General features: G+C 32.3%; 1 protein-coding gene across 4 annotated transcripts in view; it reads right to left on the bottom strand.

Moving 5' to 3' along the window:
- Nucleotides 1–14,570, bottom strand: part of DPY19L4 (dpy-19 like 4) — a 54,926-nt gene that overhangs the window by 13,379 nt on the left and 26,977 nt on the right. For 3 of the 4 annotated variants that reach the window (XM_063079722.1, XM_063079723.1, XM_063079725.1), the window contains exons 8-15: nucleotides 13,357–13,491; nucleotides 11,783–11,914; nucleotides 11,589–11,687; nucleotides 10,971–11,044; nucleotides 8,124–8,282; nucleotides 6,695–6,814; nucleotides 3,190–3,310; nucleotides 298–354 (exon numbers count right to left, since the gene is read on the bottom strand). In XM_063079722.1, coding sequence (XP_062935792.1) covers nucleotides 298–354; nucleotides 3,190–3,310; nucleotides 6,695–6,814; nucleotides 8,124–8,282; nucleotides 10,971–11,044; nucleotides 11,589–11,687; nucleotides 11,783–11,914; nucleotides 13,357–13,491 — 897 coding nt within the window. The remainder of the gene's footprint in view (nucleotides 1–297; nucleotides 355–3,189; nucleotides 3,311–6,694; nucleotides 6,815–8,123; nucleotides 8,283–10,970; nucleotides 11,045–11,588; nucleotides 11,688–11,782; nucleotides 11,915–13,356; nucleotides 13,492–14,570) is intronic. The other variant, XM_063079724.1, reaches the window with a different exon arrangement.

Raw genomic sequence — 14,570 nt, 5'->3', positions numbered from 1 at the left:
GAACTGCTAAAATATTTTTTAATATCAAGACCTATTTATTTGGCAATTTCCTTTGACAATTATAAATTGAATTAACAATAGCATTTTAGATTACAAAAAATTGCATCCAACGGCATTCTAAAAATTTTTTAGTTCTTCTATAATGTTCCTAATGAAAAAAAATTAAATATTACTAAGAATATCACATTTTATTTTGTTTAAAATAGTGTCTCAATATGTTTCCTACCCACACATATAAACTTTTCACTACCTTGTAGATAAAGTACATTTTAGTAATGTAAAATCTGATTTGCTTACCTCTTTCCATAAACTGAGACCTATTATAGTGGGCACAGCCATACTCAGAATAAGAGCCTAAAATATTAAAGCAAAAAGAGTTATGGATAAATACATTTCAGAATATACTTTAGATGTACTAGACACTGACTCTATGACCAATCGCATATCCTTATAGTTATAAAAATTTCAGTCTGGGCTGGCCAGTTAGCTAAATTGGTTAGACTGTGGTGCTGACAATACGAAGGTCCAGGGTTCAATCCAGGGTTCGAGCCAGAGCAAAAATTAAAAAAATTCAGTCACAGAAAATGAAGTTAGCATAGAACCTAGTTCATTGAGTGAAACAGGTGAAGACTAATATGAGTTCCAAACATATTAAGCTGAAGGTAAAGTGAGGCATACATATATACTATATAAACTTAAGACCAAACATTAAAAAGGTAATGCTTATAGTAATATTTCAAATAGCAAATTAATACTTGAAAATTTGCCATGAGTTTATGTTATAAAGAGCTTATAAAAGATACGAACTGCTATATGAAAAGCTAACAACAAAAAAAGACAATGAATTAACATAGGAAAAATAGGAAATATATATCAATATACTAGTATGTTAAAACAGGAAGATAAATTCTTCTGGGAATAAGATTGGCAAAATACTACATGACTATTATTAAAGATAATTTATCATCCTGCCAAAACCTGTTCTTTTTCCTATTACCCATGGCTGTTGGTGACCACACAATCTATAGTCCTACAAACAAGAAACCTAGAAAACATCCCTCCTCTTCTTTCTCTCATACTTAATCAAGCACTGAATCTTATTAATCTTCTTTTCTGACTACAGATGCTCCTCAATTTACATCCTGATAAACCCATTATAAATTGAAAATAGCCTACCTTAAATGTGCTCACAACACTTATATAAGCCTAAAGTTGGGCAAAATCATCTAACGCAAAGCTTGTTTTATAAAAAATGTTGAATATCTCACGTAAGTTACTAAATACTATACTGAAAGTAAAAAACAGAACGGTTGTATGGGTTCTCAAAGTATGGTTTCTACTGAATGCATATTGCTTTCAGACGATCATAAAGTCACAAAATCGTTAAGTCGAACTATCATAAGTCGTAGACTGTTGTACTTTTTTTCACTCCAATATAGCATGGTATTAATCAAATGGATTTTGGAGTCAGAAAAACCTGGTTGTGAATAATGGTTTCCACACTTATAAGCTCTGTAATCTAAAGCAAGTTATTTAACCAATTTAATCCTTAGTTTCTTTGTCTATAAAATAGAGATAATAAAACCTAACATTGAACAGCCCGTGCAATGCTTCGAACAGTACCTGACACATAGTGAGCACTGAACAAATTGAAGCTTCTAGTATTTCTGTACACCATGGCCTCCTTCCTGACTCGAGTCCATCACCCTTCAGCCTATCCTTCACAGAACTGTTAAGTGAGCTAACTGAAACATGCAACTCTCTCTCTCCCCATGAGGCACAAGCATCTCCATGCCTTCCTCCTGCCCATAGGGTAAGACCAAGCTCCATAGCACAGCACTCAAGGCTGCATTGACCTCACCCTCCCTCCTCCACCTCTCCAGTCTCATTTCTTGACCACCCTCTACCTCACACTTCATGTATCAACAAGTCTAAACGTATCATTCTTTTTTGTCTGTTTTTATTCCCTTTGATTACATCATATTCTTTGCCTACCTCTGTGTTTATTCCTTCCACCACAACTACCCTTTTTTCCCTTTACATGCCTAATAACTCATCATCTTTCAAATCTCAGATTGGAAAGTCTTCTTTGAATCTCTAAAGAAACTGAATTAAATAGCCCTTCTCTCTGTTCTAATAGCACCCTATGAATATGACTTTTTTTTTTTTTAACACTTCTTATTTGTTTTTATGCCCAGGATACTGTAATCTACTTGATGAAATTAATCATTTTGTATTTATCTTTGTATTCCAAGTTTCTTGTACAGTGTTACCCTAGTTTTTTGCTTTTTGGGTTTTTTTTTTTTTTTTTTTTTTTTTTTTTTTTTTAAAGATGACCGGTAAGGGGATCTTAACCCTTGACTTGGTGTTGTCAGCACCACACTCAGCCAGTGAGCGAACCGGCCATCCATATATGGGATCCGAACCCGGGGCCTTGGTGTTATCAGCACCGCACTCTACCGAGTGAGCCACGGGCCGGCCCCTTTTTGGGTTTTTTTTTTTAAATGTAGATATATGGTGCAGGTAAAAAATAATGCTGAAAGACACTGCTAACAATGATGATGCCTGAGGAGTGGGATGGAGGGATTTTCATTTTTGACTTCATATATTTCTATATCATTTGGATTTGTTATAATCTGCATGTTACTTTTTACATAGCACATGGTAGGCACACTGTAAATGTTCCATTCGTATGAAAAACATACGATAGTTCTAAATGAAACCAAGAAAGATATTATAAAAAATTAACTCTTGACAGCCACTCACATTTACTGATTTGCTTATATTTTTACCTCTTATTTTTTAAGTTATATGCATTCAAATGCATTATTTTTATAATAAAAAAAATTTTTTTTTTTTTAAAGATGACCGGTAAGGGGATCTTAACCCTTGATTTGGTATTGTCAGCACCACGCTCTCCCAAGTGAGCTAACCAGCTATCCCTATATAGGGATGTGAACCCATGGCCTTGGTGTTATCAACACCACACTCTCCCAAGTGAGCCACAGGCCAGCCCTCAGAAGTTATTTTTAAAATGTTTTTCACAGCATCTATTTTTCTACCTATAAATCATAATGTGATTTACCCATAATATTTCAATTTTATTCAATGTGGTTTCCACTTATTAGCATTTGGTTTTATATAATTGGAAAAGAAACAAGTACTTAACACAAAGTAACAATGACTCACCAACAATATTGGAGGTACAGTTTTTAATCGAAGCCACTTGAAAAGTGTCATCCAAAGTTCAGGAGAACATACACCAAATGCTGCTAGCATGCATACATAAGGAGTCCAGACGTACTTCAAGCTGGAAAAAACAAAGAGTCACATATGAGACATCCTATGATCACATGGATGAACATATGAACATTATTATTATCTGATTTCTCTTTTCTGAGTTCTTTCCTACCAGCCATGAAAATACCAAAATGTTAAGGAAGATCAAAAAAGCTTAGCCTCTAATTTTCAGCAACAGATTGTTATCCAGCTCCTAAATAATCAAGACATGTGGGTTACCAAATGAGCATAAAATAAAAGCATTAATATTGATAAGGAAGTAGCAAAATTGTACTCTTAGACAGAACACAAACTGTTACAGTTTTTTCACAAAGCATTTCAGCAGAACCTATAAAAATTTAAAATACCCTAAGATAGGCAATGCCATTTCTAGTAATCTGGTCTACAAATATATTAGCATAAGTGTATAAAGATACATATGCAAGGTTTTCACCACGACACGTTTTAACAGGAAGAAAACTGAAAACAACCTGCATGTCCTTCAACTTGTATTGAGTAAATAATTATGAAAAACAAAAAGCAAATTGCAAAACTTCATGTACAGTGTTACCCTAGTGTTTTTGACTTTTGTTTTTTAAAATGTAGATATACGGTAAAGGCAAAAAATAATGCCTGGAAAGATAATGCTAACAGTGGTGATCTCTGAGGAGTGGAATGGAGGAATTTTCATTTTTTACTTCATATATTTCTATATTATTTGTATATATTACTTTTGAGATTAATTTTTTTTTTAAAAAAAAGGATTAAAAACTTGGGGTTCTTAAATTTAAAAGATTAAAAATCCGGGTATACAGAAAAATGAACTTATATATAAAAAAAGGAAGTACTTTATGTTGTAGGTTGTAAAGAAAACAAAAGGAGCCCCACCTCCAGAGGAGATGGTTAAAGCTGAAAATAGAGGAGAGGGAGAATTTTAGAAAAATTTATAGATATTAGTGCTTCATACAGATCATCAAGAAAAACTAACATTTCAGGAGATAACTTTGATAATTAATACTACAGAGAACAATGGATCCTCCCATGATACATTCCTTGGTGTCAAACCTGGAAGATACTACAAGAATCTGAGGCAGAGTATAAATGTCAATTATTACAGTTTTATAAAACACTAGAGCTACAGAATGAGGAAAATAAAGAAATATTCACTCATTTAATAAATAATAATTGATCATGCACTGCAAGCTGACCAAAGTATTAGACAGCAAAGAAGAAAAACAAGACCTGGCTATAGCCCTCAAGAAGCTCTTTATCAAGATGGAATAAAACTGAACATTAGAAATATATGTATAAGAAAATTTACATAAGGTCTAGGGTTATGTGAAAGTAAAATAACGAATTTGAGAAGAATGTAGTTAATGAAGGTTTTTAAAAAGTGAATACTGTACTAACTCAGGCCTTGAGAGAAGTAGTAGACATACATCAAATACACGCTGCTAAGAAAGAGAACGCACTGGTTTCTTCTGGTCAACCAATAACTCCTCTTAACTTCCCCATTTCTGAAAATATCAATCTGTTCTTTAATACTAGGGTATTGTCAATACTAGGGTATAGTTTACAGCTCTAAGGGGCACTGTTCACCTTGAATTATATGTATATAACATCTCCTGGAACACAACAGAGATTAGCCCATAGATGCCAAATCCACTGATTTCTTTGTATCTACCTTTGTACTCCTTTATTAATACATTAAATGCAGGTCTAGTAATGACTAATCTTGAAGTAGTCAGGTGTATAAATGATATTGCAAGATATCTGCAAAAAATTAATATAATGAAAAAATATGCTTTCTGTTGGGAAAAGCATCATAGGTACTGCTAAAATTACTGTAATTAATTATGCATATTAATAATAAAAAGATTTTTAACTTATGAAATTTTACACTGGATTAATATTCTTCACCTCTCCCTATATCCACTTTCATCACTCTACTTCAGAGCCTTAATTACTCCTCCTCATAGGAGTAATTTACCTGATCATGAGTGTGAGAGAAGGAACTGAACACACCTAGCTCAAACACTTCTCAGCCCCTAAATTTTGGATCTGCCTCCTGCACAGTGGGTGTATGCAGCTGCAGGAAGGCCTGCAGTTTGGGGACTAAGTTCAATGTGGGGTGGAAGACATTAGGAGCTCTTTTGGTCACACAGGAAGAAGTGTTCTCCAATGCAAATTTTGTCACAAAGTTGTTATTTTCATCTCCAGCTGATTTAATCCTATCTCTATCTTAAGTCCAAACTTCAAAGAAAAAGATATCATTTACTGAACCTCTACCCTAAAAGCCCCAGTGTTAATTAATCAAAACAAATTAAGTTACTTTTAGAAATTCCAGAAATTAGGGGCACAGAGGGGAGGGGAAGAGGTGAATTAATGGGTACAAAGCTACAGGTATATAGAAATAATAAGTTCTGGTGTTCTAGTTGACTATAGTTAATAACATATTGCATATTTCTAAATAAGTAGAAGAGAAGATCTTGACCCTTATCACCACAAAGAAAAGATAAATGTTTAGGTGATATATGCTGTTCACCCTAAGTGAATCATTGTACAATATATGCATGAATTGAAGCAACACACCATACCCCACAAATATATACAATTAAATTTTAAAATAAAATAAAATTCCAGATGCAAAAAAAGAGAAATTCCAGAAATTAATAACATGCAGGGTAAAAGCATTTATATAAATAAAAAGAATTATTAAATAATGTGAAAAACATAATTGCCATTTAAAGGCAATAAAAGACATGAAGTGTGGGAGAGAATGAAAGAAAAAATAACTACCCCAAAATCCTCAACAAGGCCTACTGCATGTTCGTTGCACTTTAGCCAAACTGAGCTCCTTTTTATGTCTTCCCAAAACGTGCCACAATCCTTACCACAGATCTTGGCATATGCTATTCCGTATACCTGGAACACTCTTTACTCTTCTGTTCACCTGGTTCACTCATACTCAAAATTCACGTCTTAACCCAAACACCTTTTCCTTAGAAAACCTTTGTGATCTCTTTAAGTCAAATTCTGTTTGTATATGTTCTCACGGCACCATTTACCCGTTCTTCACTTACCAAAGGTGTAATTTTATTTTTGTATGATTAACATCTGTCACCTTCATTAAGCAATAAGTTACATAGAGATTGTGTGTCCATCTTTGCTTACCTCGAGCATCTAGCTCAAGACCTGAACCTTAGAGGACATTAAGCAGTTTTTGAACAAATGAATGAATAAGTAAATGTCAGTTCATTGTACTATAAACACCTTTGTAAACTCCAGTTAGATTAAGAAAGATTATAGATTTTAAGTTTTCATAAAGTTTTATAAATAAATTCTTGAATGTATCCACTTATTACCATTAGAAAGGACAATCTTTGTAAAAATAGATCAAATAAAGCACACTTACCCTTCTATAACCATTGCAAGAGCACCCAATAAAATAGTGTGAATTACATGATAAATTATTTCTGGCCTTTCTCCAATTCGTCCATCTTCAAGACTAACAGTTTCTTTCAGGAACTTACCACTGCAAAACAGAAATGTGCTTTTTAATACTGTGAAAATACGATTGGCCCTCCCAACCCACAGGTTCCTCATCAGCAGAGTCAACCAACCACGAATGGAAAATATTAGGGAAAAAAATAAAATAAAATAAAAAATAACACAAATTTAAAAAACAATATAGTATAACAACTATTTACATAGCATTTACATTGTATTCAGTATTTTTTCTTATTGAAACATAATTGTATATATCTGTGGGGTACAGCGATGAGTATCAATACCTGTGCGCAATATGTGATGCTCATATCAGGACAGTATTAGGTATTATAAGTAATCTAGAGATGTTTTAAAGTATATGGGAGAATGTGCATAGGTTATATGCAAATATTACGCCATTTTATATCAGGAACTTAAGCAACTGCAGGTTTTGGCTGGGTGGGTTCCTAGAACTAATCCCCCACAGGTACCACAGGATGACTATACATATTTTGTTTTATATATATACATACATATATATATATGACAAAAAATATAGGTGTGTCTTTAAAATTTGAAAGTATATTCTGTTAGTCAAATACCTAACATGTATCTTTCCAAGTCTTTGCAAATGGCTTTTGAAATCTGAAGACAATGCTCTGTGACGACTAAATATAAATTTTCAGGATAACAAAAAAGATTTTTAGGTTCCTTCTCTAAAATCAATTATAACTCAACTAGTGATTGCTAAATCAGTATAGTTAAATCACAATCTGAATCACTAAGTTCACAAAATTAAGAAATTACACACAACCTCCTTTCAAACATGATAAAAATATTGAAGAACAGTCAAAGTTTATCAGTTAAAATCACTTATGCTATTAGTTTCATTTATATTAAATACAAGAAATTATTCTTACATGAGGTAAAAATGTGAATAAAGTCAAATAGAATTATTAGTACATTAAGTAAAAAATTTGGGTAAAGACAAATAGAATTATTCTTACATTAAGTAAAAACTTGAGTATATTAGTGAATGAATCTGTAAAAGTTTAACTGATTATATAAATATCACTCCTACATTAAATGTAGACACTACATATTTAGGTGTATAAAACTAAATTTGAATTTTTCTGGTCAACTTATAATGATATGTTATGCATCAATGAAAAGAGAATGGAATTTGAAGCTCTAAAACAGACACAAAAATATTAGATAATATTTTTATAAAATATACATTATATACATTATATATAATATATAATAAAATATAATAATATATAATAATATAATATATAATATATATAAATATCTTACATATTTCTATAATATGATTGATTCTCATAGGTACTTACTTAATTCTCCTAAAAATAACTTGTATCACAGAAAGGAAACAAATAATTAATACTAAAATATAGAAAGGTAATAAAGAAGACTGTGTCAATCGCAAAAAAAAATCTTGAGATGGAGCCTGCAGAGATTCTTGACAGAGGAGCCAATTCATTGTAAAATTCCTTTAGAAGACAAAAAGCATGATATTAAAATTACAGGTGTCTTAAATTATTGAACATAAAAGTTTTTGTTTTTAACCTCAATAAACCTAAGACAAAATACATTTCCTAAATCTGTTCACTTATAACAGCAAGGTCCTATCCTTTATAAATTAAGATAATAGTATTAGTAACACATGCTTTCATCAAAACAGCTCTAATAAATATAAAACTGCTACTTTTTATTACCAAGTAATATGACCACCTCTAAAGCCAAATACGGTTTTTAGTGTTTTGATTTCTATTTTTATCTGGAAGAGAACAAAAATTTCAGCTGGCCTACCTCTACATCTGCACTGTCCGATATGGTAGCTACCAGCTACATGTGGCTACTGACCAACAAAAATGTGGTCAATCCAAATTGAGGTTTACTTTAAGTATAAAATACACCCAGGATTTCAAAGAAAAAATAATTTTAAAGAAATTTTTGTTTGTTTGTTGGCACCTGGCCAGTATCGGGATTTGAAACCATGACTTTGGTGTTATAAGGCTGCACTCTAACCAACTGAGCGAACTGGCCAGTCCAAAAAAAGAAATTTTGAAAAGCAAAATATCTCAATAATTCTTACATTATTTACATATTAATATAATATTTTGATGCACTGGATTAAAGAAAATATGTTATAGTATTAAAATTAATTTCACTTGTTTCTTTTTACTTTTTTAAATATGGCTACTAGAAAATTACAATTACATATGTGGCTTACATTATATTATTATTAGACAGCCCTACTCTATATTGATAAATGTAACTCAAGTAGGACTCATTTTTAAAAGGGACATCTATTTATTAAGAGAGATATCATAAAATATGAAATGTAAACATGTTGAGAGCTATAAGAATCAGGATACTTTTTTTGACCCTAAGCTAAGTATAATCAACAGACTCCTAATTATATGCATTTTTATCTGCATCCTCACTTTCAATCCATCTCCAACCTCCAATCCTCAATCCCTACCTGTGGAGAAGGAGATAAGAGATAGAGTGTTGTTCACAAGTGCTCCTGGATGGATTAAGAATGTAGACTTCACAAATCACTGGTTAAAGTTTAATAACTTGTCAAATAGCAATAGAGCTGTATTAAAGAGACTGCCATCAAAATATCTTCTATCTGTGATGAATGCACCTTCATCTGCCTATTAAGGTTATTAATTCTATAAGGTCCAATTCAAATCCCAATTTAACGAGTATTCTTTCCATATCCCCCAGTCTCAATCTTTCTTTCCCCATATTCCCATGACATTTTACTTGCCCCTCTATTATACTGCCTAATGTAATCTGCTTTGTATTATATTGTATAAAGATTGTCACTTTTGTATCCCCAAGAATACTGGCCTATTATCCTGCATATCCAATAAATATCTATTAACATTTCTTGAGTGGTTCTTGAAAATCTGTCTCAACAGAAATGATTCCTGAAATTCTAGTGAACTCCAAATCTAATATCCAATTGGCACATTTAAACATAAGGCCATTTACTGTTTATACCACTAACTTGTATAATTGTATAACAAGTATCTAATGAGATGGCAACATTCTTAAGGACTGAGACCATGTCATTCTTTTTTTACCTCCCATGTCTTCTTCTTAAAACACTTACTGCTAGTGCATTACCTTGTGATACAAATCTAGAACCTGATGTTCTAAATAAAGAGGCACTATGTAACATCAACTAATAAACACTTGTCAAAAGCAGCCCTTGACCTTCCAAGACTCTAAGAGGAGCCCAGGGTTAAGGGGAAAGTCAGTGGAAAAACCAGTCACTTATGGAGGTCTACACCAATTTTTACTGATTGCCTCCCATGTGTCAGGCCTATATATATTCCAGAAAAAGACAAAGTTCCTACTTTTATGGAGCACATGGTCTCTTAAGGATCCTTTTATCTTAGTGGATATACATATATGATTTACATACCAGAAGAATTCTCTAGTTTTTAAACCATATCAAACACTTCATTTGTTAACTGTGATATATCACAACATGAAATTCTACACATAGTATCTTCAATACCATATAAACACAGCAACTGAGAATAAAGTTGCAAGGTATATTAGAACTAGAGAAATGTGTAAGTAAAAATATTCTCTATTATGCAAGTAGACACTATCAGTACATAAAATTATTTATTTCATTTTTGATGGAAAAATAAACAAAAACAGATTTAACAAGAACAAAATAAAGGTACAACATTATTTTAAATTAAAAGCAATCAGATTCTGGTCCAATTAATATGAACCCAAAATGAAACTCTTTGCTATGAAATAAATACCTTACTGACCACTCTCTGTCTCTTTTTAATGTAAGCATATTGCTGATGTAGTTGTTAAAATTACCTTGGCTGTTTATTCATTTTAAACCTTTATTTATTCTGATATTAGGTTGTATCATGGTTCTTCATCAAAGGAGAAAGTTGCCTTAAAATACTGTAATGCTATTGAGGTTTAAGTATATCTAATTTATAAAAGACTTAAATGAGATATAGTTTAAATAAGAAAAAAAATTGTCATATTTCTTCAACATATTATAGTATCTCAAATTAATTGTTTTCTAAGTGGTACATAATTAGGTATATACTTCCTCCACAAGTATTTTTGCTTTTTATCTTCTAGGTGTTACAGACTTAGGTAAACTTACATAATCTAAAACTTACTTAGTCATATTTAGTCCAAACTTTACTTCAAGGAATTTCAGCATGTGCCCATTTTCCTTGTGTGGGACAAACATCTAGAAGAGAAAAACACTAGTCTAATAAATATTAGCTATGCTTATAGCAATATGCTTTTTTCCAATACTAGAGATAGAAAATACAGCAAGACTACAAAACAAAAATGTGAATTAAATCATACACGGTATGCCTATGAAGCAAGATTTATTGACATAAGTCAATCACATTACCTTATGACTAAGCATACAACTATAAGGAGGAGTAAGAAGATTTCAACCTTATCATCCCAGCTGGCTCAAATAATTTACCTCTTCTGAACACCTTTGACTTGTCTCAATTTATTCCTTACAGTGCTTAATGTTAATTGAGTAATGATGACATTTTAAATTAAATGAACAATATAGTGTATTTCCTTTTTTTCTTAAGTTTATAGAGAAAAGAATCAGAATCCTATTTTCTCATCCATATGCTAGTTATGATTACTGTTCAACTCAAAATTATACTGCACCAACTCTATTAGCTTGCTATTTCATTTTCATTAAAATTTAGCCCAATATATTTTATTATTCGATCTGCTCTACTACATGAACCTCAGACACTTACCTTCATTATAATATTCAATGTCACTGTCAAAGTACACACCAAGTAAAAATTAATCACTTTCACTATTTTAGCTACAAAAGTTCCTTTCTTCACATTCAGCTGTGGGGAAAAAAAATCATATAAACAAAGAAATGAGGTATAAAAAATTAACAATTTAAAAATTAACCACAAGAATGATAGGCAATTCTAATTACCTGAAGGCACTTAGCAAGCATTAAGGCTGTTACTAAACTTAATAAAGGAGACACCAATAAAGCTGGATTCTCAAACTGCAGTAAATATCCCAGAAAAAGAGAAAATATGTAGATTTTATAAACTTCATGAACCTGTTGAGACAAAAATAAAGTGAATGAGAATAAAACGAATTTTATTGTACATCTTTTCACTAGTTTAGTTTAGGATGGATTTGACTATAATTATACACAGTAAGTGCTCTACTATAATTTAGAGACAGTATTGTATAATGTTCAACCCATATTTTTAATGTTATGGCCTGTAAGGAATTTATTGTTTTCTTCTTAGAACTCTCAGGAAACAAAGTAAAGAGCTTTAAAACCATGAGTGTCTAAATCAGACTGGATGAACCTTCTTTAGTCCCGGACTCTGACTTAATTTCACTTGGTTTGCCCTGTTATTAAAATTCATCCATGCAAAATCAAACTGCACAAATCAAAAATCATAATCTTTAGCAGCCGTTCCTGAAATCTACCCAGTAAAAATATACTGCCAAGAAATGCACCATCAGATAAAAGTATTTTTGCTTTTGGTCTAGTTAACAGTGAGCATAAGAAAGTTAAATTTGATGTTCTAATAGAAGATCTCCCAGGAATTTAAATATCTTAGGAGATTTTTTCTAAAATTAAATAGCATAGGGGCTGGCCAGTTAGCTTGGTTGGTTAGAGCACAGCCTTATAATACCAATGTCATGGGTTCAGATCCCAGTACCAGCCAGCTGCTAAAACCAAAAACAATTTTTTTAATGAAGTTTCTTAAAAATTAAATTAAATTAAATAGTATGATAATTTAAAATGAAAATAATTTAATTTAAAATGAAATTTAAAATTAATTTTAGAAAGGGAAAAACATAGCATTAGTTAGGGGGGAAAACAAAACGCAGAGTGTTAAACATAAAAAAACAAAGACAAATAGAAAAAAAATCCATAAGAAGCCAAAGCAACTTTAAAAAAAAAGATACCTCACTGCTAAAAGTGATAGCAGTTACCCTTGAGGGCTGAAGTAATGACTGGGAGAGAGCACAACGGTGTCTTCTGGGTAATGCTCTATTCTTGATTTGGGAGCTGGTTGTACAGACGTATGCCAGTTATTGAGTAACTCTCTCTTAGCTCCAGACCTCCCCTTCCATCCTCTGCCTTGTAATGCTGGTGCTGGGACTCTGCAATCTACATTTCTGCTTTTCTAGTTAGTTGCTATTAAGCTGTGCTGATAGAAAACGCTAGAGGGAGAGTGCAAGGCTGGAGGAGGAAGGAGCTTGCTCCTTCCTCTTGCTTCCTGTTGGCTTGTGGTTCCTGTGAGCATACTTGGTTAACAATTCTTTTTGTTAAATTCTCTCTGTTCAAATAACTTAAATGTTGGTACTCAGGGTTCTGAACCATCTGAGTACATGGGATTAAGAAAAGGAAGAGAGATTTTAAGATACAACACTATAAAAACATTTATTCTCTGAATTTTGAGGATGATTTGAAATCATCATTTCAAAATGCCATAATCGACCAGCCACCAAAAGAAAAAAAAAAAAAAGCCAAAATACCTTGTCACTTTTCTCCAGTGAAAAGATATCTAGCAGGAACAGAGATATTGCTTGAAGAAACAGGAGATAGTGGCTGTACTCCCACATCATCATAAACGTGTAAGTTGAAGCACTGATCAACAAGTAGCAAAACCTCTAGAGAAAACAAAAGAAAGGAACTAACCATCAATAACTTTATTACTATAAAAATCTATGAGGTTGTTATCTCAAAGTTGCAGCTCTGTTATTGGCTGAACTTCAAGCTATATAACTCTTGAAAATTTGTTTTTAAATTATACAATTATTACTAAATCTGTACAAAAACAATAAGGTCATAAATAAGGCACTCTAGGGAAAAATCAAGCACTTATGCTGCAGTGTTCAACATCATATTGAGAATTCCAGGAAAACAAAGAAGGAACAAGAACAAAATTCAGTATTATTATTTTTTTTATCCCAAATGAGGTAAAGCACTAAATAAAAGAAAATTGTGGTTTTTACTAGACTTGGCTGATGAACTTTTGTTACTGTGGAACTAACTCCTTTCACCCTGAAAACTATATTTTCACTCCCACAGTGCTTCATATTTTCCTAAGAGCTTCCATATTCATAGTCTGTTTATATCTCAGTTATTCCACAGCCCATGTCCTTGCCTTTTTCATTTCCTCTCAACAAAAGCATGGCCCTGTCTTTTTCCCCAGTGCTTGCATTGTCAGCCATATAAAGCTCTCACCTATTTTCCTCTGCTAAATACCAAACACAAGGATTTCATTGCCCTTGCCTGAAATATGCCTTGCTAAAATCAATTCTGTCCTTACAAATGTCATCTCCCAAGTGATCCCTGAAAGTAACCAAGTCTGTGACAAACCACTGTCCCACAGCATATTTTCAACAACAGTCTCTCTTTCCTCCATTGATCTACTTTTTATTCCAATTCCTCCACTGCCTGTAGTGTCAAATGACCTCATTCTGATAAGAACAGTGAAGGAAAAAGATAATAAAGGCCAGATCAAGAAACCTTAGGTAAGAACTGTGTTCTCTAAAACTATATCTTTCATACTCAGCTTACTATACTTAATGATAAATTCCAGAGTCAGAAATACCTCAGCCATCAGCAGATAAAAGAATTTTCCAGCATCCTAAATAAGATTTAAGACCAGAGAAGAAAATGTAAGAGATGGCAAAATGCTACCAGTGGTCCAATAACATCAACTACAAAGCTCAGAAAGGCTCTA

This window comes from Cynocephalus volans, chromosome 15 (assembly GCF_027409185.1).
Source record: "Cynocephalus volans isolate mCynVol1 chromosome 15, mCynVol1.pri, whole genome shotgun sequence".
In the NCBI taxonomy this organism is placed as follows: domain Eukaryota; kingdom Metazoa; phylum Chordata; class Mammalia; order Dermoptera; family Cynocephalidae; genus Cynocephalus; species Cynocephalus volans.
This window is presented reverse-complemented; position numbering and strand designations above follow the sequence as displayed.